This window comes from Bos indicus, chromosome 22 (assembly GCF_029378745.1).
Source record: "Bos indicus isolate NIAB-ARS_2022 breed Sahiwal x Tharparkar chromosome 22, NIAB-ARS_B.indTharparkar_mat_pri_1.0, whole genome shotgun sequence".
Taxonomy (NCBI): Eukaryota; Metazoa; Chordata; class Mammalia; order Artiodactyla; family Bovidae; genus Bos; species Bos indicus.
Genome location: NC_091781.1, coordinates 2,699,852 through 2,724,447, shown reverse-complemented (window position 1 = coordinate 2,724,447; position 24,596 = coordinate 2,699,852). Strand labels below are relative to the sequence as shown.

At 41.0% G+C, this 24,596-nt stretch overlaps 1 protein-coding gene across 4 annotated transcripts in view; it reads left to right on the top strand.

The window, feature by feature from the left end:
• Positions 1–24,596, top strand: part of AZI2 (5-azacytidine induced 2) — a 40,994-nt gene that overhangs the window by 3,726 nt on the left and 12,672 nt on the right. For 3 of the 4 annotated variants that reach the window (XR_002183344.2, XM_019984800.2, XM_019984802.2), the window contains exons 2-4: positions 21,115–21,335; positions 22,895–23,020; positions 23,786–23,885. Coding sequence is in view for 3 of the 4 variants with exons in the window: in XM_019984800.2 (XP_019840359.2) it covers positions 21,120–21,335; positions 22,895–23,020; positions 23,786–23,885 (442 nt within the window). In the remaining variant the exon portion in view is untranslated. The remainder of the gene's footprint in view (positions 1–21,114; positions 21,336–22,894; positions 23,021–23,785; positions 23,886–24,596) is intronic. The other variant, XM_019984801.2, reaches the window with a different exon arrangement.

The following is a 24,596-nucleotide window of genomic DNA, read 5'->3' as shown; positions in this document are numbered from 1 at the left end:
CGTTGGATTCCTGACCAGGAAACCAGGATCCTGCCTACCATGCTACATGGCCAAAAATGTAGAGGAGCAGGAATTGACGATAGAAGTAACAGTGTCAGTAGTAAATGTTTAAGCCAAGATCCCCCTAAAGTGAAGCATTTTCCTAGTATGGGTTCTAAACCGGGAAGAGGAACATTCAGAGTAGAAATTTGACTTTTCGAATATTTTGTAAGATGGGTTAACAAATATCTTGGCTAAATGGTCTTACCGTTGGAAAACTGATAGAAACCCCGCATATAAGCATTAAAGGCAAATTGGAAGGTTTGTTTCCAAAGGCTACCCATAGACGACCTTCAAGCCGGAGGAAACCAATTGTGAGCGCTCCAACCAACCTGGAGAGAGCTGGGGCCATAAACTTGTTCCATAAGTCCATTAGGTTCATTAGGAGCTACCCAGTACTTAGCATCTAGTGAAAAAGAGTGTTTGTGGCCAGGTTCAGAACACGTGTCATTAACTGGCCAGGTAAGAAGATCCCACGTAGTGGCATTAGAAGCAGTGGGTAGTTTGTATAGTATTAGGGTTACTTCTAAAATAAAAAAAGGACCATCCAGTTAGAGCCTTGGAGAAGGCAATGGCACCCCACTCCAGTACTCTTGCCTGGAAAATCCAATGGATGGAGGATCCTGGTAGGCTGCTGTCCATGGGGTCTCGAAGAGTCAGACACAACTGAGCGACTTCACTTTCACTCTTCACTTTCATGCATTTGAGAAGGAAATGGCGACCCACTCCAGTGTTCTTGCCTGGAGAATCCCAGGGACAGGGGAGCCTGGTCGGCTGCTGTCTATGGGGTCCCACAGAGTCGGACACGACTGAAGCAACTTAACAGCAGTTAGAGCCTTGGAGAGGAGAAATCCACCAAGGAAACCTAGGAATATTGGACAAAGGTCCACAAACCTATGGTTTGTTTGGGTTGATTTTTGAAACTTGCAAATGATTGAGCCCAAGAAAGAAATCCATTGGGTTTATAAGCAAAAGTGTGAGCAGTTGTCAAAGTAATAGTGTGAAGGCCCGGTCTGGCTCTTTGGGTCAGCTCTCCACCTCAGGTGTCGTTTTCTCATCCTGGTCTGGTGGTGCTGATCCTAGTTAGTCAAAGTCGGGTGTCAGAAACAGGCGTTACAGTTCATTCAGGAGTGGAGGCCTGCTATGGGCCCTGTCCTCCATAGCTGTAGAGAGTCTTTTGTTGACGTCTTTTCCAGTGTGCATAATCCCTTGGTTGCAAGTCATGGTGAGATCTTCATTCAAAAATAGATTATTGTGATAGGCTTTAGAAGCAAACATAGAGTGTTGTTTTAATAATTTGATTCAATTTTACAGTAATATAACAAGAAGCCATCTAAGAAGTAAGTCTTAGGCAGTAAATTAAAAAAAAAAAAAAAACTCAGTTAACAAAACTAGAATTTAATATCCAATGATGCATTATCTTTTTCTCTGTGAAATTACCTTCATAACAACCAAATATAGCCAAATTAAGACTTATTTGTGAAGTAAGTATGGTTAATTGATCACATGCTCAGTTGCTCAGTGGTGTCTGACTCTTTGTAACCCCCTGGACTCTAGCCTGTCAGGCTCCTCTGTCCTTGGGATTTCTCAGGCAAGAATACTGGAGTGAATTGCCATTTCCTTTTCCAGGGAATTTCCTGACCCAGGGATCAAACCCACATCTCCTGCAATGGCAGGTGGATTCTTTACCATCGAGCTACCTGGGGAGCCCAATTGACCACACAGCCTCTTATAAGTAGGCTATATCGGAACTTTTCGTAAGGAATCTTAGATTAAACCTTCTAAAGGCCTCTCAAGGCCAGATAAATAACACCAAGAGTTTGCCACATATTCTTCCTACAATATCTATAGATTTGGGTGAATTCCTCTCTTTGAGGTCCCCAAAATACCTGAGGTTCATGCACCTCTTAGGTAAGGTTCATGCACCTCTTTACCTGATAAAGGTGCTGGAAACCTAAGAGTTTCCAGTTCCTGGAGGGATCAGGTAGAAAGAAAAGATGTGGTTGCATGTGTGCTCAGTCGCACACATGTATAAATCTTACTTGTGTTGAATTTTATTTCTGACTTTGCAACTCCATGGACTGTAGCCCGCCAGGCTTCTCTGTCCATGGGATTCTCCAGGCAAGAATACTGGAGTGGGTTGCCATTCCCTTCTGCAGGGGATCTTCCCCAACCCAGGGATCAAATCCGGGTCTCCTACATTGCAGGCAGATTCTTCACTATCTGAGCCACCCAGGTGGAAGGCAGTTCAGACAGAGGATACCTGTGGTGGGCACTCAGAGCAGGATAGACTGGAGCAGTAGTTACATCAGTCTTTGCCCACATACGTGGGATCTTGGTTTCCCAATCAAGGATTGTCAGTTTTAAAGAGGTTTTTTTGTTGTTTATTTTAGTTACCGTCTATAGCATTAATATTTAATTAGCCCTCTACAACAAATCTTTCAGTGAGGCTATTTTGGAATGTTGAAGCCTTCTGGGGCTTCTTGCATATCAGTTAAAATAGATAAAATAGTTTGAAATGGGAGCTTTCCTGAATTTTAACAGCTTTCAAATCTTTTTCATTCAAAGGAACCAAGGAGCTAGCCCTACAAATATTTTCTCCTGCTATAATTCAGTTTTAGAAATGAGAAAAACTTTTATTTAAATTTTTTATTTTTTAAATTGTGAAATTATGATAACACATTTATAGGAGATTTGGAAAATACAAAACAAAGTTACATATAGTTCCACTTTATATTACAATTATTTTTTAAGTAGCTAAACTAAGATTTTTAGTTGGAATTTCAATGTGAAACTCTCAAAAATTAATAGAATGAGTAGGCAGAAAAGTAGAAGGATATAGTAGACCTGAAAAGCCCTATGAACCAATTCAACATAATTAAGATTTATGCAGGTTTTATACAAATTCTGTTCAAGTTCCCAGGAGACACTGGAACATATCCACGGACATAAAACAAGGTGCAAAATGTCTTGGTCTGAAGATTTTTAAATCATAGAGTCTGTTCTCTTATCACGTGGAATTATGTTAGAAATGAGTATCAAAAGATATTTTAAAATAACCACGTGTTTTCAAGTACAATGTGACATTTTCCAAGAGAGATCTCTAACTTAGCCATTGAAAACCTCAAGAAGGTTTAAAGACTGAACAAACACAGAGGGTGATTGCAGAGAATAAAGTATTTAAGTGAGAAATTGATATGAAAGATACTTTAAAAACCTCAGGTATTTGGAAATTAGATGTCCACTTTTAAATGATGGATGTATCTAAAAACCCATAACAAGGAAAATTAGAAAATATTTGTAACAATAAAAAGGAAAAGAGAATTTATCAGAGTTTGTGGTATGCCGCTGAAGGTGCTCAGTGCAGCTGAGTGCAGTGTGGGCTCTTGACTAAGCTGGGAAAGCAGTGATGGGCACTCGCATAAAGTTTGTGGGCTTGAATAGAATCTGTACTTTAGTTAATAGTTGTTGTTGTTGTTTTTTTAATGACATAGCATTTCTTGATATTCTCAGAATTGGATTAGAAGTTTCAAGCCTCATTCAAATAGTTTTTTTAAAAATAATAAGCATTCTAGACTTTTAACAGTAATACTAGATGCCAGAATAAATGGAACTATTATCAAAATTTTGAGTGAATATAGTTACAAATCTATCATTCTGTTCATACTTGGTCAAACAAGTGGAATCAAAATATCATAAATTTTTTAGCTAAGCAAAAATTCATAAGATTCTTTAGTATATATATTATACTGTACATATAGGTATGTATATATGTATGCAAAAGCTTTTCTTCTACACTTGATAAAGGCTTGAGGAAGAAGAATAACAAACAAAAGATGGAGAAACTGGAAAATATAAACTAAATGAAATGGGAGCACTGAATATGAAATAGAAAAAGTGAAACAAAGTGGAAAGAACTAGAAATAAAGATCATCATATAGTCCTGTTGTTCATAAACATGGCTGCTCATTAGAGTCCTACCTAGAGCTTTGGAGGAAAAACAATACCTAGGCACCTGTATTTTTCAAAAAATTCCAAGATAATGCTAATGTACATCCAGATTTTAAAAAGTGATTATAGGTTTTTCTATTAAATGGTAGCTTTTGTGATACAGAATTCTATTATTTTCTGTTGATCAATCATGCATGATACAGTGGTATTAAAAATGAACAATAGTTATATAATCACAATAGTAAAAGATGTTAATCAGTTTTCACAAAAAATAAAATTGCCAACCATAATGGAAACATGATTATCCTAACAGTATAAAATAATTACAATTGGAGGGGTTAAGTAGAGTGATGTAAGTGGAAGTACATAAATGCATATGTTTTCATCCACACAGCCACTGTGTGTCTTTGGTACATTTAATCCACTTACATTTAAGGTAATTATCGACCTATATGATCCTATTACCATTTTCTTAATTGTTTGGAGTTTATTCTTTGTAGGTCTTTACCTTCTCTTGTGTTTCCTGCCTAGAGAAGTTCCTTTAGCCTTTGTTGTAAAGGTTGTTTGGTGGTGCTAAATTCTCTTTAACTTTTGCTTGTCTGAAAACCTTTTGATTTCTCTGTCAAATTTGAACAAGAGTCTTGCTGGGTAAAGTATTCATGGTTTTAAGTTCTTCACTTTTATCACTTTAAATATATCATACCATTCCCTTCTGGCTTGAAAAGTGTTGAGAAATCAGCTGAAAACCTTATGAGAGTTCCATTGTCTGCTGTTTGTTGTTTTTCCTTGTTTTTTCTAAGATTTTATCTTTGTCTTAAATTTCTGTCAGTTTGATTACTATGTGTCTTAGTGGGGTCTTCCTTGGGTTTATCTTGCCTGGAACTCTCTGCACTTCCTGAGCTGGGTTGACTATTTCCTTTCCCGTGTTTGAGAAGTTTTCAGCTATTATCTCTTCACATATTTTCTCAGGTCCTTTCTCTCTCTCTCTCTCTTCCCCTTCTGGGACCCCTAGAATGTGAATGTTGTTGCATTTAACGTTCTCCCAGAGGACTCGTAGGCTGTCTTCATTTTTTCCCCCCATTCTTTTTCCAATATTCTGTTTTGCAGCAGTGGTTTCCACCACTCTGTCTTCTGGGTCACTCATCTGGTCTGCTGCCTCAGTTATTCTGCTCTTGATTCCTTAAGATGATGCTGTAAAAGTGCTGCACTCAATATGCCAGCAAATTTGGGAAACTCAGCAGTGCCACAGGACTGGAAAAGGTCAGTTTTCATTCCAATCCCAAAGAAAGGCAATGCCAAAGAATGCTCAAACTACCGCACAACTGCACTCCTCTCACATGCTAGTAAAGTAATGCTCAAAATTCTCCAAGCAGGCTTCAGCAATACGTGAACCGTGAACTTCCAGATGTTCAAGCTGGTTTTACAAAAGGCAGAGGAACCAGAGATCAAATTGCCAACATCCGCTGCATCATGGAAAAAGCAAGAGAGTTCGAAAAAAACATCTTATTTCTGCTTTATTGACTATGCCAAAGCCTTTGACTGTGCGGATCACAATAAACTATGGAAAATTCTGAAAGAGATGGGAATACCAGACCACCTGACCTGCCTCTTGAGACCTATATGCAGGTCAGGAGGCAACAGTTAGACCTGAATGTGGAACAACAGACTGGTTGCAAACAGGAAAAGGAGTTTGTCAAGGCTGTATATTGTCACCCTGTTATTTATTTAACTTATATGCAGAGTACATCATGAAAAATGCTGGGCTGGAAGAAGCACAAGCTGGAATCAAGATTGGTAGGAGAAATATCAATAACCTCAGATATGCAGATGACACCACCCTTATGGCAGAAAGTGAAGAGGAACTAAAAAATCTCTTGATGAAAGTGAAAGAGGAGAGTGGAAAAGTTGGCTTAAAGCTCAACATTCAGAAAACGAAGATTATGGCATCTGGTCCCATCATTTCATGGGAAATAGATGGGGAAACAGTGTCAGACTTTATTTTTTTGGGCTCCAAAATCACTGCAGGTGATGACTGCAGCCATGAAATTAAAGACGCTTAATTCCTGGAAGAAAAGTTATGGCCAACCTAGATCAGATCAGATCAGTCGCTCAGTCGTGTCCGACTCTCTGCGACCCCATGAATCGCAGCACACCAGGCCTCCCTGTCCATCACCAACTCCCAGGGTTCACTGAGACTCACGTCCATCGAGTCAGTGATGCCATCCAGCCATCTCATCCTCTGTTGTCCCCTTCTCCTCCTGCCCCCAATCCCTCCCAGCATCAGGGTCTTTTCCAATGAGTCAACTCTTCGCATGAGGTGGCTAAAGTACTGGAGTTTCAGCTTTAGCATCATTCCTTCCAAAGAAATCCCAGGGCTGATCTCCTTCAGAATGGACAGGTTGGATCTCCTTGCAGTCCAAGGGACTCTCAAGAGTCTTCTCCAACACCACAGTTCAAAAGCATCAATTCTTCCACGCTAAGCCTTCTTCACAGTCCAACTCTCACATCCATACATGACCACAGGAAAAACCATAGCCTTGACTAGACGGTACTTTGTTGGCAAAGTAATGTCTCTGCTTTTGAATATGCTATCTAGGTTGGTCATAACTTTCCTTCTAAGGAGTAAGCGTCTTTTAATTTCATGGCTGCAGTCACCATCTGTAGTGATTTTGGAGCCCAGAAAAATAAAGTCTGACACTGTTTCCACTGTTTCCCCATCTATTTCCCATGAAGTGATGGGACCGGATGCCATGATCTTCGTTTTCTGAATGTTGAGCTTTAAGCCAACTTTTTCACTCTCCACTTTGACTTTCATCAAGAGGCTTTTGAGTTCCTCTTCACTTTCTGCCATAAGGGTGGTGTCATCTGCATATCTGAGGTTATTGATATTTCTCCCTGCAATCTTGATTCCAGCTTGTGTTTCTTCCAGCCCAGCGTTTCTCATGATGTACTCTGCATATAAGTTAAATTAAATAACAGGGTGACAATATACAGCCTTGATGTACTCCTTTTCCTATTTGGAACCAGTCTGTTGTTCCATGTCCAGTTCTAACTGTTGCTTCTTGACCTGCATACAAATTTCTCAAGAGGCAGATCAGGTGGTCTGGTATTCCCATCTCTTTCAGAATTTTCCACAGTTTATTATGATCCACACAGTCAAAGGCTTTGGCATAGTCAATAAAGCAGAAATAGATGTTTTTCTGGAACTCTCTTGCTTTTTCCATGATCCAGCGGATGTTGGCAATTTGATCTCTGGTTCCTCTGCCTTTTCTAAAACCAGCTTGAACATCAGGAAGTTCACGGTTCACATATTGCTGAAGCCTGGCTTGGAGAATTTTGAGCATTACTTTACTAGCGTGTGAGATGAGTGCAATTGTGCGGTAGTTTGAGCATTCTTTGGCATTGCCTTTCTTTGGGATTGGAATGAAAACTGACCTTTTCCAGTCCTGTGGCCACTGCTGAGTTTCCCAAATTTGCTGGCATATTGAATGCAACACTTTAACAGCATCATCTTTCAGGATTTGAAATAGCTCCACTGGAATTCCATCACCTCCACTAGCTTTGTTCCTAGTGATGCTTCCTAAGGCCCACTTGACTTCACATTCCAGGATGTCTGGCTCTAGGTGAGTGATCACACCATCTTGATTATCTGGGACATGAAGATCTTTTTTGTACAATTCTTCTGTGTATTCTTGCCATCTCTTCTTAATATCTTCTGCTTCTGTTAGGTCCATACCATTTCTGTCCTTTATTGAGCCTATCTTTGCATGAAATGTTCCTTTGCTATCTCTGATTTTCTTGAAGAGATCCCTAGTCTTTCCCATTCTGTTGTTTTCCTCTATTTCTTTGCATTGATCGCTGAAGAAGGCTTTCTTATCTCTTCTTGCTGTTCTTTGGAACTCTGCATTCAAATGTTTATATCTTTCCTTTTCTTCTTTGCTTTTCGCTTCTCTTCTTTTCACAGCTATTTGTAAGGCCTCCCCAGACATCCATGGCCAACCTAGATAGCATATTCAAAAGCAGAGACATTAATTTGCCAACAAAGGTCCGTCTAGTCAAAGCTATGGTTTTTCCAGTGGTCATGTATGGATGTGAGTTGGACTGTGAAGAAAGCTGAGCACTGAAGAATTGATTATTTTGAACTGTGGTGTTGGAGAAGACTCCTTGGACTGCAAGGAGATCCAGCCAGTCCATTCTAAAGGAGATCAGTCCTGGGTGTTGTTCGGAAGGAATGATGCTAAAGCTGAAACTCCAGTACTTTGGCCACCTCATGCGAAGAGTTGACTCATTGGAAAAGACTCTGATACTGAGAGGGATTGGGGGAAGGGGGAAAAGGGGACGACAGAGGATGAGATGGCTGGATGGCATCACCGACTTGATGGATGTGACTTTGAGTGAACTCCGGGAGTTGGTGATGGACAGAGAGGCCTGGCGTGCTGCGATTCATGGGATCGCAATGAGTTGGACACGACTGAGCAACTGAACTGAACTGAATGTATTGTTCATCTCTATTTGTTCTTCCATTCTTCTAGGTCTTTGGTAAACATTTCTTGTATCTTCTTCATTCTTTTTCTGAGATCCTGGGTCATCTTCACTATCGTTATTTGGAATTCTTTTTCTGGAAGGTTGCCTAGCTCTCCTTCATTTAGTTCTTTTTGTGGAGGTTTGTCCTGTTCTTTCTCCTGGGAGTTAATCCTCTGCCTTTTCATTTCAATTATTCTGTGGTTGTAGTTTTCAGTCTGGAACCTGTGGGATTGCAGGTCTTCTTGCTTCTTCTGTCTGCCCCCTGGTGGATGAGGCTGATGGGAGGGCCTGGTGGGGAAATCTGGGCAGGCTTATGCTCAGTAAAACCTTAATCCAGGATCTGCTGATGGGTGCGGCTGTGCTCCCTCCTTGTTGATTGTTCAGCCTGAGGTGATGAGCTCTGTGGTATGCTCAGTATTGACCTCCAAGAGGTCTCACTTACCAAGGGGCACCTCCTAGGACTGCGGCTGCCAGTTCCCCTGTCCCTGTGGCAGCCACTGCTGACGCACACCTTCACAAGAGACCCTCCAACACTAGCAGGTGGGTCTGGTTCAGTCTCCTTCCCCCTGGGTCCTGGTGCACGCAGGATTTTGTTTGTGCCCTCCGAGACCGGAGTGTCTGTTTCCCCCCGTCCTTCGGAAGTCACGAAATCAAATCCCGCTGGCCTTCAAAGTCAGATTCCCTGAGACTCCTAGTCGCTGTTGACTAAAAAGATGCACAGCATGAGAGTTCCAAGGTAAGTTGTAACTGGGGCAAAATGAGGACTACAGCCCGGGAGACAGCACCTCAGGTAGCTCTGAGAAAGTTAGAGGCAGTGGGGGAAAGTCAATATAAGAGATTTTGGTGAAAGGGGAGTTCAGTGCAATCAAACTCTTACTTTATATAAGGAGCTAATGTCACCACAAAGGGATTGAGTGCTTTTCTAGATAGGAAGAGATCTAAGGATCTCTTGGGATCATGAAAGAAGTTCCTGAAAATAAGTATCTAAAGACCTGTTATACCAGTTTCCCTGGAGCACAGAGGGCCCCACTCTCCACCCTGAATTCAAGGGGTGTTGCAGGTCAGCAGCTGCAGCAGCACAGGCTTCAGCCTCCGCAGAGGCAGATGCCAGATGCCCTTGTTGTCGCTTACTTGCTGGAAAATGCTCTTGGCGACTGCCAGTTTGTAGTGGACGTTCCTTTGCTGGATCCCCAGGCTGGGAAGCCTGACATAGGGCTCCAGATCTTTACAAGAGTGGGAGAACTTCTTTGGTGTTACTGTTCTGCAGTTTGTAGGTCACCCATCTGGCAAGCGTGGAAGTGATTTTATCTGATTGTGCCCCCCCCCCCACCCCCGTCCTGGTGTGGCTTCTCCTCTGCCTGTGGACGTGGGTATCGCTCTTTGGTGGCTTCCAGTGTCATTCTGTTGATGGTGGTTCAGCTGCTAGTTGTGATTTCGGTGCCTTTGGAGGAGAAGATGAGCACACATCCTTCTCTCCACCATCTTTCTTTGATCTCTCTAGAAATGAGAAGAACTCTTACCACCCTTGTTTCTAGTAGACCTTGCAGGCAGGGTTCCAGGCAACAGACTGACAAGGTAAAAGTTTACCTTCTGCTGGCCTCTCTAACTGTGCGTGCAAAGATCAGGTTTGGAATGCCAAAAAAGAGCCCCATCTTGGCTGTTATGGGCAGGATTACTTTATTTCCTAATTAAGGAAGCCCTTGTAATCGTGTCTGAGCCCAGCCGTATTCCCATAGATGGCAGTCTGTCTAGGAGCCGTTTGGTCTTTAAGGCGAAGTTCCCCGTTATCAGGTTGGTGCTTTAGTGCAGATGTGAGACATGCTCTGAACAGCTCTGTAAAGATGGGACTGTGGATGCGACGTGTGCTGTTCATCCTTGGACCAGTTCCACTCTTAACATTTCTCGGTTTTTCCCTCCTACAGTGTATCCTCTGAGAGTGCTCAGGATGAAACAGGTCTCTGTGGGGCTCCCGGGCAGGAAGGCTTTCATGACGCCAGCCTCTGCTGTGAATTCCAAAGGGCAGATTCTGAACTGTTGCTAATGCAGTGATCCCGGAAGGGAATGGGTTTAAAGACAGGGGATGGGCAACCAAGAAACAGTAGCGCAGCCTTGGAGCAGGGCCCCGGTTCCACCTCGGGGGCACAGTAACAGTGTCTTCAAGTTCTTCAAGATGTCAGCATTCGTACCAGAGAAAGACCACGGAAGAACTGGGGATCTCAGCAGCCTCAGTTACCTGAGGCCAGATTAGTGGAGTACAGGCCCTGCACACTCCCTAATCTTACCAGCAGCTCTGCCCTTGAACCATTGCCCTGAAGTGCCTCATTAAATCTTCGTTTGGGAGACAGTTTTCAGGGCAGGAGCCTTCTGTGTCCTTTTCCCTGGCAAAGCAGTAAAGCTATTCTATTCTGTTGGGTTGGCCAAGAGGTTCATTTAGATTTTTCTGTAAGATGTTGTGGAAAAAACCCAAACTTACTTTTTGACTAACCCCATTCTTCACCCAAAACCCTGTCTCCGAGATTTGATTTAGCACTAGTTCACAGAAGCCAAGTTTTTGGCATCTAAAGCACAAGACGATGGGAGTTTGCAGCATGCACCCTTGGAAGAGCTGTACTTCCATAATGGTTGTAGTGGGTTACCTCGTAGGACTGCAGCATCGTGATGGTTGGTCCTCAGATACTTCCACTAGGTTTTTAGGAGCAGGTGACCCTTCTTCTTCAGAGCGGGATTCATTCATTCTCTCATTTCACTAGCAAAAGTTTGGTCAGACCATATATTGACTTTTTTTTAAAATTTAAATCTGACAAAAACCTTAGGTCCCCCGCCTAGGAAATTCACAGTCATCCTTCAGACTTAATAACATAAAGCAGCTTGAATAACATTTTTAAGATCATCACTTAAAAGTGATGAGACCCATATATCAAGAGAACTCACCAGAATACCTGAGCTAGTGGGGCTCAGGGAGCCTATGCTGGTTCTGAGCACTGGTTCAAGGTAGATTCCAGGTGTCCTCTAGTGGTAATATATGCATGTCAATGAAAAGATGAGCAAGTCTATCTAAGAAAGAAATGGAAAATGTTATTTGAGCCAACCTGGAGTTTGTACCGGGAGACATTCTTTCAGAACGCTTTAAGGACTGCTCCACCTATTAGAGGTCAGAGCATGATCACGTTTTTGAAACAAAAGGTTATACTTTAAGTGATGTATTAGTCTAAGGAAAAGGCAGTGGCACCCCACTCCAGTAGTCTTGCCTGGAAAATCCCATGGATGGAGGAGCCTGGTAGGCTGCAGTCCATGGGGTCGCACAGAGTCAGGCACGACTGAGCGACTTCACTTTCACTCTTCACTTTCATGCATTGGAGAAGGAAATGGCGACCCACTCCAGTGTTCTTGCCTGGAGAATCCCAGGGACGGGGGAGCCTAGTGGGCTGCCATCTGTGGGGTCACACAGAGTCGGACACGACTGAGGCGACTTAGCAGCAGCATACAGTCTAAATCTGCAGATGCAGAGTGAGTAGTAGGTCGTGGGTCATGCTGGCCCCTAGGAAAATTTAGGAAGGAAGTTCTCTCCTAAGGAGGTCTGGCTAATATACATGCACAGGGAAGGGAGGAGGTCCGGAGGGGCTGAAGAAATGTTCATGTTTGAATTTTTTTGTCTTGCCTTAACACCTTCCAGGTTTCTCTGGCTGATCTAAGAATTAAATTGACACGAGGTAGTTTAACAGGAGAAAATCAAACAAAAATTTAATAACACGTATATACACGGGAGAGACCCAGGAGAACTGAGTAACTTGACAGAGTACCCAAAGCCCTCACTGAGAGAGGAAGGGCAAAGAGAGAGGGCGGCAGCCTTACAGATGGAGATTTCCCATATAAATGTAAATGTTTCTTACAAAAGGATAACCACTACTTGGTTTTCATAGTTTTTCCCCCTACTTCTGCAGTTTCTTAGGAAATGACCAAAGAGACATATTTTGGTGGCAAATTCTGCTTTCCTACTATGGGGAAACACACTTGTACGCGGCATATGGTTAGTGATTAATAAATAGTAAATATTAGGGTGTTTAAATATGACAGGATAATCATTTTTTTCTGGAAAAAAGACTAATCTGGTGTCGGAAGATAATTCTATTTTTTCTAGTCTCTTACCTCATTATATATAGCATATCTCAACTGAGGATCCTCTTGGTGTTGACTGTAGTCAAGACTGAAATTCAAGGTCTCCTAAAATAATTCTGATGAGTAACGCTTGAATTTTTTTCCCTTTATGTCTCTCCTGTAGTCTTTAGAAACTACTGCTCTCTTTTCTACCACCTCCTCTGGCAAGTTGTCTCCATCTTTCTCTGTTAACATTGGCGATGCTGTGATTTGTAAGAAATGCACACGTAGTCACTCAGATGCCCAAAGTATATTTCACACGTACGTTTGGTCTTATCCATGGTTCCGTGACTCCTGGGAGCATCTTCTGTCCGAATGGTGGTCTCGTTACGCAGAGCAGAGCTTCCACCTCGCCTGGATTTATGTTAGTGAGGTGACTTTTGGAAACCGCCTAGGGATGGGGGCTGTTTGCCAGAGGATCTCACCAGCTGATTAGCGGGTTAGCACTTTTAGTCCCCCTGACCTGGCCTATTGAGGTGGGTGTCAGAGAGGCTGAGTCAGTTTCCAGGGATTCAGTCGGTCGTGCTTATGACCTCTATTAAAAACCTAAAGACGATATGGTCAGAGAGCTTCCACGTGGGTGAACCAGAATGTTTTCAGTGCCTGGTGCTGGCCGCCAACCCCACAAGGGCAGAGGCTCCTTTGTTCAGCACCTCACCCTGTCTGTCTCTACATCTGCTGTTGGTTCATATATTTTAATAGTAATCAAGTGAGTAAATGGGTTTGAGTAATCAAATATAAGAAAGTCACGAGCACCTCTGCTTTATAGCCAGTTGGTCAGAAGCACAGGTAACAATCTGGACTTGGTGATTGGCATCCTGAACTGGAGGGAACCAGTGGAACCTCTAGCTTGTAGCTGGTCCCTCAGAAGTACAGGTAGCATCCTGGGCTTGCCATTGGCTTCTGAAGTGGAGGCAGGTACCGTGGGACTGAGCCCTTTACCTGTGGAGTCTGATGCCGTGTCCAGTAAACAGTGTCTGAGTTGAGTTGTGGGCCCCCAGCTGGTGTCCAGAGCACTGGCAGTTGATGGTGTGGAGATGCCGCTGCCTCCACATTGGAATTGGGTGACCAGAACTCCTTTTAATCGTTCTTGGGAGTTTCATTGTTTAATACTGCAGAGTATATTCCTTAAATTGGAATGGGACTTAAAATTACAAGGACCGATTACTGACAATTCAGCTTAACATTTTTTACTCCAACATTCTGATTTGCATAGATCTGTATTGGAGCCTGGCAATCAGTAATTTTGAAGAGAACCCCAAATGATTCTAAGGTAGTTGTCCATTCATCACTTTGCAAACACTACTCTAGGTCAGCTCAGTTTTTTTAGAATGTTATTATACAAGACAGTTTTTTTAGTTGATCTTTCTTATGTTTGATAATGATATCCTGCTCATGGCACTCACTTTGTAAAGATTAAAATAAACACAGGTTTGTTTAAGATAATTTAAGTTATGATAAATAAACTTAGATTACAGTATACGGTAAAATTTGACAAGTGTTAAAGCTGCCTTAGTCTAGTTCATTAGGTTTATAATAGCCAGTTAGGCTTTTACCCTTTATCCAGAAAATCAGATTTCCCCAGGCCAGTACTTTGGATATTTGTGACTATCACAAATGCTTTTTACATCACAAAGTACGTGAACCTGAATCTGACTTTGCTGTATGTGGACTGCTGAAGCTCCCTTTAACTTCTCTGTCGCAGTGAGGTCGAGGAAGGCTGCTTGCATAAGCAATAAAGCCAAAGGCCACACGTGGCCTATTTTGTTACTTTGAAAGCAGTTTTCCTTTCAGTATGGGGATAAATACAGTGGGATGCCTGCCTTGTATTATTTGGTGTCTTTCTAAGATCTCATTTTTCCCTGGCCCCGCAGCTTTCACTCTCTAGAAATTGGGTGTGTATGGAGTCACACCAATTAATAAGCATTAATGATAAGCATTAATGTTTCTAATACTTACTTGATCTTATATTTATTATGGCAAGGATAGGAATCAAATCTTTCATTTTCATTCATAATAAATTTGAATGGCAGTCACTGGAACAGTAAGCTTACTGCGTGGCAATAGTGAATTTTCTCTTTGCTGTGCTTGGCTATTTCTCATACTTTTTAGGACAGATAAGTAGTTTCTCAGGACAGCGGATTCTAAGTCATGTTTAGAGTACGTAGAATAAATACATAGAATAATGATACAAAACTTGAAAATCATTTTTAGGCAAATAATACTGTCTTATATTTAGAGGGAGGCTATATGCAACTTGGGTGATTTATAAATAATAAATAGGCAACAGATGTAACTATATAAAATAAGCTATCTGACTACATATTTTGTCTTTAAAATGACCAGTTATCATACTTTATCGAATGTGACATTGTTAAGTCGTTACACTCCCTTCCATTTAAGATACTAGTTTTGTAGTTCTTGATGAATTCAATGTATAAATGGTTCATTGGGGAGGGAAAATATTTCAGGCTCTAAATATTTCAGGCTCTAAAATCCATATGTTTGTGCTCATCTTGGTTAAACTTGATAATCTTTATGGGCCCCCGTTTTCCCAGATGTGAAATGGGTCCAACAGGATTTTCCTACCTCATAGGTAATCATGAGAATTAACTGGGATAGCATCTGTGAACGACGTTGTGCAGTGCTCAGTAGTTCATTTGATTATGAATGTTGTATAGTTGTTGTATATGTGTTCTTCACAGTCTTGGCTCATCTCCAAGTTTTTCTTAAATTCCACAGAACAAGGATCAAATCCTATAGTCTCTTTATTATAAAGGACCATCTTCATTGGTTTCTGTTCTGCTTTTCCAGTCTCATCTCCTGTTATTCTCCTCCTCGTCCCTTCTCCCCATACTCTTTAAAGCCTTTGACCTTGTTACCACTGCTGGCAGCAAAGGGTTAAAGTTTAAGTACTGTAAGTACAATAAACATAACTGCCCTCTTCACCTATAGCAGGATTGAGAGTGACTGGATATTCCCTATTACCTTTGGAAACTCCTCCTCCTCCCCACCTCTCAGTCTCTTTAGCATTCTGTATTGTTGCAACTATATTCCTTCCCTTTATGGCATAATAACTATTTTACTGCACAGCTATCTCCCACACTGGGTTTTCCTTGCTGAGTAAAGCATTATTTTGTGATAAAAATGCGTGTGTAGGAAATCACACCACTGATCTAATTAGAACTTTGTGCAAAGCAAAGGCATAAAGGCTCGGATCCTCAAGGTGCACAAACTGTGGGTCACCATCTGTTTCAACTCTGTAGAGCAATTTGACTTACTCCTTTAGCGGGGAAAAAAAATATTGCAGTTGAATAAATCCTGTCCATTCGGTTGGCTGTTAAGATATTATGTGTATCAGATGTCTAAGATGAGCACAGTTTCACCTCCTTACACTAGACTGCAGCCTGTCAACTCACCTAGCCGTTACTCTTACTCTGCTGTTCCTCTTTTAAGACATAACGTGTGTGTGACAGAGTCTTAGATGGAAACGTACATGCCCACTTGAGGTTACAGTATCATATTTCTTTTTCGACAGGAAATAAGAGGATTTCAACTACTAGCAGCGTGATTGGAATGATGTTTACTCTTATTTTGGAATAGAGTTGAATCCAGAGAGAAGAAAGTAAACCCTTCAGGGGAAGAAAACTTTACCTCTTTATCCATCATTAGGAGAAAGTGCAGTTAGCGCTGGAAACAGCAGGAGTTAATTATGGTCATGAGGATCTCCCACGTTGGGGGGAATATAGCAGGTCTTACTTCTTAACTTTTTTAATAAACTGAGAAAGAATCTAACTTAAGAACAGGAGTTGCCCTACATGGTTAGAAGTTTTTAAATTGGTCTTGGTGAAGAATGATTGAATAGTAGCTTTAACCTACTCGGACTTGTAGTAAAACACATTTATTTTTGCCTAACTTTCCTATAATCCTTGGTATAAACAAATCACTGGACATGTCAAACTCTGACTTTCAGTTCAGTTCAGTCACTCAGTTGTATCCGACTCTTTGTGACCCCATGAATCACAGCACATCAGGCCTCCCTGTCTATCATCAACTCCCGGAGTTCACTCAGACTCACATCCATCGAGTCAGTGATGCCATCCAGCCATCTCAACTTCTGTCGTCCCCTTCTCCTCCTGCCCCCAATCCCTCCCAGCATCAGAATCTTTTCCAGTGAGTCAGCTCTTCGCATGAGATGGCCAAAGTACTGGAGTTTCAGCTTTAGCATCAGTAATTCCAATGAACTCCCAGGAATGATCTCCTTTAGGATGGACTGGTTGGACCTCCTTGCAGTCCAAGGGACTCTCAAGAGTCTTCTCCAACACCACAGTTCAAAAGCATCAATTCTTCAGTGCTCAGCCTTCTTCACAGTCCAACTTTCACATCCATACATGACCACTGGAAAAACCATAGCCTTGACTTTGTTGGCAAAGTAATGTCTTTGCTTTTGAATATGCTATCTAGGTTGGACATAACTTTCCTTCTAAGGAGTAAGCATCTTTTAATTTCATGGCTGCAATCACCATCTGCAGTGATTTTGGAGCCCCCAAAAATAAAGTCTGACACTGTTTCCACTGTTTCCCCATCTATTTCCCATGAAGTGATGGGACCAGATGCCATGATCTTCATTTTCTGAATGTTGAGCTTTAAGCCAACTTTTTCACTCTCCACTTGGACTTTCATCAAGAGGCTTTTGAGTTCCTCTTCACTTTCTGCCATAAGGGTGGTATCATCTGCATATCTGAGGTTATTGATATTTCTCCTACCAATCTTGATTCCAGCTTGTGTTTCTTCCAGTCCAGCATTTCTCATGATGTACTCTGCATGTAAGTTAAATAAACAGGGTGACAATATACAGCCTTGACGTACTCCTTTTCCTATTTGGAACCAGTCTGTTCCATGTCCAGTTCTAACTGTTGCTTCCTGACCTGCATATGGGTTTCTCAAGAAGCAGGTCAGGTGGTCTGGTATTCCCATCTCTTTCAGAATTTTCCACAGTTTATTATGATCCACACAGTCAAAGGCTTTGGCATAGTCAATAAAGCAGAAATAGATGTTTTTCTGGAACTCTCTTGCTTTTTCCATGATCCAGCGGATGTTGGCAATTTGATCTCTGGTTCCTCTGCCTTTTCTAAAACCAGCTTGAACATCAGGAAGTTCACAGTTCACATATTGCTGAAGCCTGGCTTGGAGAATTTTGAGCATTACTTTACTAGCGTGTGAGATGAGTGCAATTGTGCGGTAGTTTGAGCATTCTTTGGCATTGCCTTTCTTTGGGATTGGAATGAAAACTGACCTTTTCCAGTCCTCTGGCCACTGCTGAGTTTCCCAAATTTGCTGGCATATTGAGTGCAGCACTTTCACAGCATCATCTTTCAGGATTTGAAATAGCTCCACTGGAATTCCATCACTTCCACTAGCTTTGTTCCTAGTGATGCTTTCTAAGGCCACTTGACTTCACATTCCAGGATGTCTGGCTCTAGGTGAGTGATCACACCATCTTGATTATCTGGGACATGAAGATCTTTTTTGTATAGTTCTTCTGTGTATTCTTGCCACCTCTTCTTAATATCTTCTGCTTCTGTTAGGTCCATGCCATTTCTGTTCTTTATCGAGCCCATCTTTGCATGAAATGTTCCCTTGGTATCTCTAATTTTCTTGAAGAGATCTCTAGTCTTTCCCATTCTGTTGTTTTCCTCTATTTCTTTGCATTGATCGCTGAGGAAGGCTTCTTATCTCTTTTTGCTATTCTTTGGAACTCTGCGTTCAGATGTTTATATCTTTCCTTTTCTCCTTTGCTTTTCTGCTTGTCTTCTTTTCACAGCTATTTCTAAGGCCTCCTCAGACAGCCATTTTGCTTTTTTGCATTTCTTTTCCATGGGGATGGTCTTGATCCCTGTCTCCTGTACAGTGTCACGAACCTCCATCCATAGTTCATCAGGCACTCTATCTATCAGATCTAGGCCCTTAAATCTATTTCTCACTTCCACTGTATAATCATAAGGGATTTGATTTAGGTCATACCTGAATGGTCTAGTGGTTTTCCCTACTTTCTTCAGTTTAAGTCTGAATTTGGTAATAAGGAGTTCATGATCTGAGCCACAGTCAGCTCCTGGTCTTGTTTTTGTTGACTGTATAGAGCTTCTCCATCTTTGGCTGCAAAGAATATAATCAATCTGATTTTGGTGTTGACCATCTGGTGATGTCCATGTGTAGAGTCTTCTCTTGTGCTGTTGGAAGAGCGTGTTTGTTATGACCAGTGCATTTTCTTGGCAAAACTCTATTAATCTTTGCCCTGCTTCATTCCATATTCCAAAGCCAAATTTGCCTGTTACTTCCAGGTGTTTCTTGACTTCCTACTTTTGCGTCCAGGCCCCTATAATGAAAAGGACATCTTTTTTGGGTGTTAGTTCTCAAAGGTCTTGTAGGTCTTCGTAGAACCATTCAACTTCAGCTTCTTCAGCGTTACTGGTTGGGGCATAGACTTGGATTACTGTGATATTGAATGGTTTGCCTTGGAAACGAACAGAGACCATTCTGTCGTTTTTGAGATTGCATCCAAGTACTGCATTTCGGACTATTTTGTTGACCTTGATGGCTACTCCATTTCTTCTGAGGGATTCCTGTCCATAGTAGTAGATACAATGGTCATCTGAGTTAAATTCACCCATTCCAGTCCATTTGAGTTCGCTGATTCCTAGAATGTCGGCATTCACTCTTGCCATCTCTTATTTGACCACTTCCAATTTGCCTTGTTTCATGGACCTGACATTCCAGGTTCCTATGCAATATTGCTCTTTACAGCATCGGACTTGGGAGCAATTTGAAGCTTTCGATCATAAAATCAGAAAAGCAAATACACGATGACAGAACAGACCCAGAAAAACACACACACACCCTTTCCTTAATGCTCATGTTGTCTGAAATAAAGCAAAACGAACTTTACAGGCTGGATCATTTAGTTGTATAGCTGAAACTAACAGAACATGTGTAAATCAACTATAGTTCAGTAAAAAAAAATTTTAATAAACTATACAGTGGAGAAAAGACAGTGTCTTCAGTAAGTGGTGCTAAGAAAAGTGGACAATTCATGTAAAAGAGTGAAGTTACAACATTCTCGAACATCATATCCAAAAAATAAAATAGATTAAAGACCTAAACGTAAGACCTGAAACTATAAAAGAAGAAAACAGGCAGAATGGTCTTTGACATAGACCATAGCAATTTTTCTTTTTTTTTTGGATCTGTCTCCTAAAGCAAAGGAAACAAAAGCAAAAGTTAACAAGTGGGACTTAATTTCACAGCAAAGGAAATCATTCACAAAATGAAAAGGCAGTGTACTGAATGGGAGAAAATATTTGCAAATGATAAAATCAATAATGATAACATCCAGAATAGCACAACTCAGCATCAAAGAAACAACCTTATTTTAAAATGGACAGAAGACCTAAATAGACAGTTCTCCAAAGAAGATACACAGATGGCCAGCAGACATGGGGAAAGATGCTCAGCATCATTAATTAGAGAAATGCAAATTCAAACTACAGTGGGATAGAATGAGACCACAATTCTGACATCGTCAGAATGGCCATCATCAAAAAGACCACAAATGACAAATGTTGGCGAGGATGTAGAGAAAAGAGATCATTTGTACAGCATTGGTGGGAATGCAAATTGGTGCCGCCACTGTGGAAAAGAGTATGAAGCTTTCTCAAAAAAGTAACAATAGAGGTACCATAGGAACCAGCAAGTCTCTTGAGTGTATATCCCAAAAAGGTAAAAGCGCTAATGAAGAAAGATAACATGCACCCCAGTGTTCATAGCAGCGCTGTTTACAATAGTCAAGATACGGGAGTAGCCTGTGTCCATTGACTGATCAGTGGAGAAAAAAGATATGGTGCATGTGGACAATGGGATACGACTCAGCCATAGAAAAGAAGGGGATTCTGCCAATTGCAACAATATTGATGAACTTGGAGGGTGTTATGCTTAGTGAAATAAGTCAGAGAAAGACGAAATCTGTACGGCGTCACTCACGTGGGGAATCTAAGAAATGAACTGGTGAATATATGACAGGTAAGAAACAAGCTCACAGGTAGAGAGAGAAAGCTAGTGGTTACCAGGGAGGAGAGGGAACGGGGGATGGGCCAGACCGGGACAGGAGATACAGACTGCTGTGTATAAAATAAATGACCTGAAGGAACATATACAACACAGGAAATATACCCAATGTATTATAACTGTAAATGGAATATAACCTTTAAAACCATGAATCACTATGTTGTACACCTGAAACTTACATATACATCAACTGTGTTTCGGTAAGAAAAAAGAAATGGCAGTTTTTAAACGTTTCAGCAGTGTTCGTATTATGCTCTCAATATACTTTTTTCTGCTTATTTATTCAGTGAGACATTGCTATTTTATGTCTTTATTTTTAAACAGCTGTCATGGATGCACTGGTGGAAGATGACATCTGTATTCTGAATCATGAAAAAGCCCACAGGAGAGACCCAGTGACTCCAGTCTCAATATATTCAGGAGATGAATCTGTTGCTTCACATTTTGCCCTCGTCACTGCATATGAAGACATCAAAAAACGACTTAAGGATTCAGAGAAAGAGAACTCTTTCTTAAAAAAAAGAATCAGAATTTTGGAAGAAAAGGTAATTTGTCTATCACCTTCATTATGTTTACGACTTAATAATTCAAAGTATTTGAAATTTTAAATATTTCTCTGCTCTGTCATCCATGAGTGTAGCAAATTTCCAAAGACAAGTCACTGCTAATCTCAAAACCCTGGACATTTTACTTGGCCTTCTGTGTTTCACATATTATCATGCTTGGTGAATGTGTGCAGAAGACGATTTAGCAACATGAAGGGATTAAAGTTCAAATGTTTTTCTTACCTCTTTCAGATTGCCTTACCTTCCTAGCTGTGTGTATTTCATTCAGGATGTTTAAACCTATGCAAACAATTATATATCAAGAAGGGAAGAAGTTCCTGGAACATTGTTCCAATATGTTTAATAGTGTTTTTGTCAGGACTGAAATTTCACCAGGACTGACATCTTTACCTCAGCATTCTCTTTGTTCTCATACACACGTTAATAAAAAAGTGTGTATCTGATGAATTAACGTCCTCTGTTTGCACCTTTCTCACGCAGAAACTGTATATCCTACATGTTACGGAATACATAAGCCAGGTAGCTAATTCAGTTATAAATCCTCAGATCTGCTTTGCTTATGTATTGGGAAATCTTCCTCACTCATCCTTTACTTTTAAAGTTTAACTCAGTTCACGTTTCTTCAGATCATAGTTTATGATCCTCAGCTCTTCCGTGTAGTGTGTTACAGACAACAGTTTCCACAAAATGAGAAGGAATGACCCAACTGTACAGACTTGAGGATGGAGTTTGGTAGAGATTGACTCATTTGCAGGAAGTAAGAAAAGGAGGACTCGGTTGTAAAAATAATTGATTTCTTAGTATTCATATGAATTTTCTTTAATGACTATTAAATAAATTTGTGACATACTGGGATAGAGTGAAACAAGATAACATTTTGGAGTTTGGCGTTGTTGCTGCTGCTGCTGCTAAGTCGCTTCAGTCGTGTCCGACTCTGTGCAACCCCATGGACTGCAGCCTACCTGGCTTCTCCATCCATGGGATTCTCCAGGCAAGAACACTGGAGTGGGTTGCCATTTCCTTCTCTAATTTTATTTTAAAAGTCAATAGAAAAATGTGATAACTAATATTGGAAGTATTTACTTTGTGATCAACAATCCTAATAATTTGTTCTGCATTAATACAGCACTTAATGAACTAACACTTCTATTCCTTAAAGTGTCAAGTACACACTAAATTGATATTCACTTTTCCGATGATAGAAATTAAATAGTATGTTCTAGCTTGGAAAACAGAGAAGCACCATGAAAGAATGATAGTATTTTAGTATGATGAATTATAAAAGGTACAGCGAAGTATAAGATACTGATTAAGGAAAAGCATAAACGAAGATTTTTTAAAATATCTATTCTGTGCTTTTTACTTTCTTAATCACTAAAGCATAAATGTATGGAAGTGAAATGTTCACTTAATTGTAGTTCAGGCTTTATTCCCTGCATTAGTGTAATTAAACTGAGATGCGGAGCCATCAGAAGACTGACTTATTCGCTGATGTCGAACATCCTCTTAAGCTTTGTCTTCTGATTTTATGCCTTTAGCTTATAGGAGCTCGAAAGGATGAAGAAACAAGCTCTGTGGGACGGGAACAAGTAAATAAAGCCTACCACGCTTACCGAGAGGTCTGCATCGATAGAGATAATCTGAAAAGCAAGCTGGATAAAATGGTAGGCTGGTCTGTAAAGAATGGCATCTGTGTGTTGCAAATGAATTTTCTCCTTCAGGAGGTTTAAAATTAGAAATACGAGATATTTACATTTATTAGACAAAAAATTTGCCTGCTCAAGGCAAAAGCAGAAAACTTTTTAGTAGGAATATTTGTTACTTACTTCTGTACAAAATAAGTAGTTGGTTTGTAATGATGTTTAGGTCTTAAGTACATCTAACACCACTAACTTATTTTGAAAAATTGTGACTCAGTAGAGTTTATCACCCGGAGAAGGCAATGGCACCGCACTCCAGTACTCTTGCCTGGAAAATCCCATGGGCGGAGGAGCCTGGTAGGCTGCAGTCCATGGGGTCCAGAAGAGTCAGACATGACTGAGCGACTTCACTTCCACTTTTCACTTTCATGCACTGGAGAAGGAAATGGCAACCCACTCCAGTGTTCTTGCCTGGAGAATCCCAGGGATGGGGGAGCCTGGTGGGCTGCCGTCTATGGGGTCGCACAGAGTCGGACACGACTGAAGTGACTTAGTAGTAGTAGTAGTAGTAGTAGTAGAGTTTATCACTTTTCTTTTTTTTTTTTTTTTAAGCCAGTGAAAAAATGTCCTAAGTTAGAAAAAGATTGGTGAAAACTGCATTCAGTTTCCCACCTTGCTTTTAAAAGGCTGGAATCTGTTTTTTCAAATCTGCCTGAAAATGAATATATAATGTAATACCAATCTTTAGATTTTATTGACTGTAATGTGGCATTTTCCCTACTTAACTAGAATAAAGACAACTCTGAATCTTTGAAAGTGTTGAATGAACAGCTACAATCTAAAGAAGTAGAACTCCTCCAGCTGAGGACAGAGGTGGAAACTCAGCAGGGTAGGCCGCTTATTTGTTACAAATATTCTACCGCGATCAATACGGTTTTCCATTCATGTGTTATAGCCATGATCAGTTTTCTCTGTCTGTGTGCTAAGGACTGACTTTTTAATTTGGGGGCTTATGTTAATTTCTGTGTTCTGCTTTTACCAAATATCAAATCCTTCTTAACTTTTCCTTAGATGTAAATTGCACTTTTCCTAGAGAAAATTTGATGGTTGATTCAGGGCTGGTTTGTGATGAAGTAGATGAAGAAAGGAATACAATCCCATATTCTATAAAGCCTCTTGCCCACATTGGACACCCTGTCATGGAGTAGTTACAGTTGCTTTTTTGTTTATTTTAATCCAGTTTCTGAAGGTTGTTAAAATGTGCCGCTGAGATGCTATGCTTCTGAGAAGTTAGGAGTGGGGGTGGGTGCTAGCCTGCCTCCATGCAAGAAGGCTCTGAGGGGACAGCTCAAGACGCGGCCTCTGAGAGGCCTGACGGGAGGTTGAGGGGGGCTCTCTCATGGCGGGTGAGTGGGCCTTTTTCTATGGACAGAGTCTAAGGAACTAAGTCTTTAGTTCCTTAATGAGGGTAAGGGTTCCTTATTAAGGGTATCCCTTAATACGGAGAAGGGTTAGTCCGTGTCCAGTGCTGTTGCATTTGTACAGTGGAATGTTTATGAATGAAATTGTTCAGAAGTCATGCTGTAGGCCTGATGGTCAA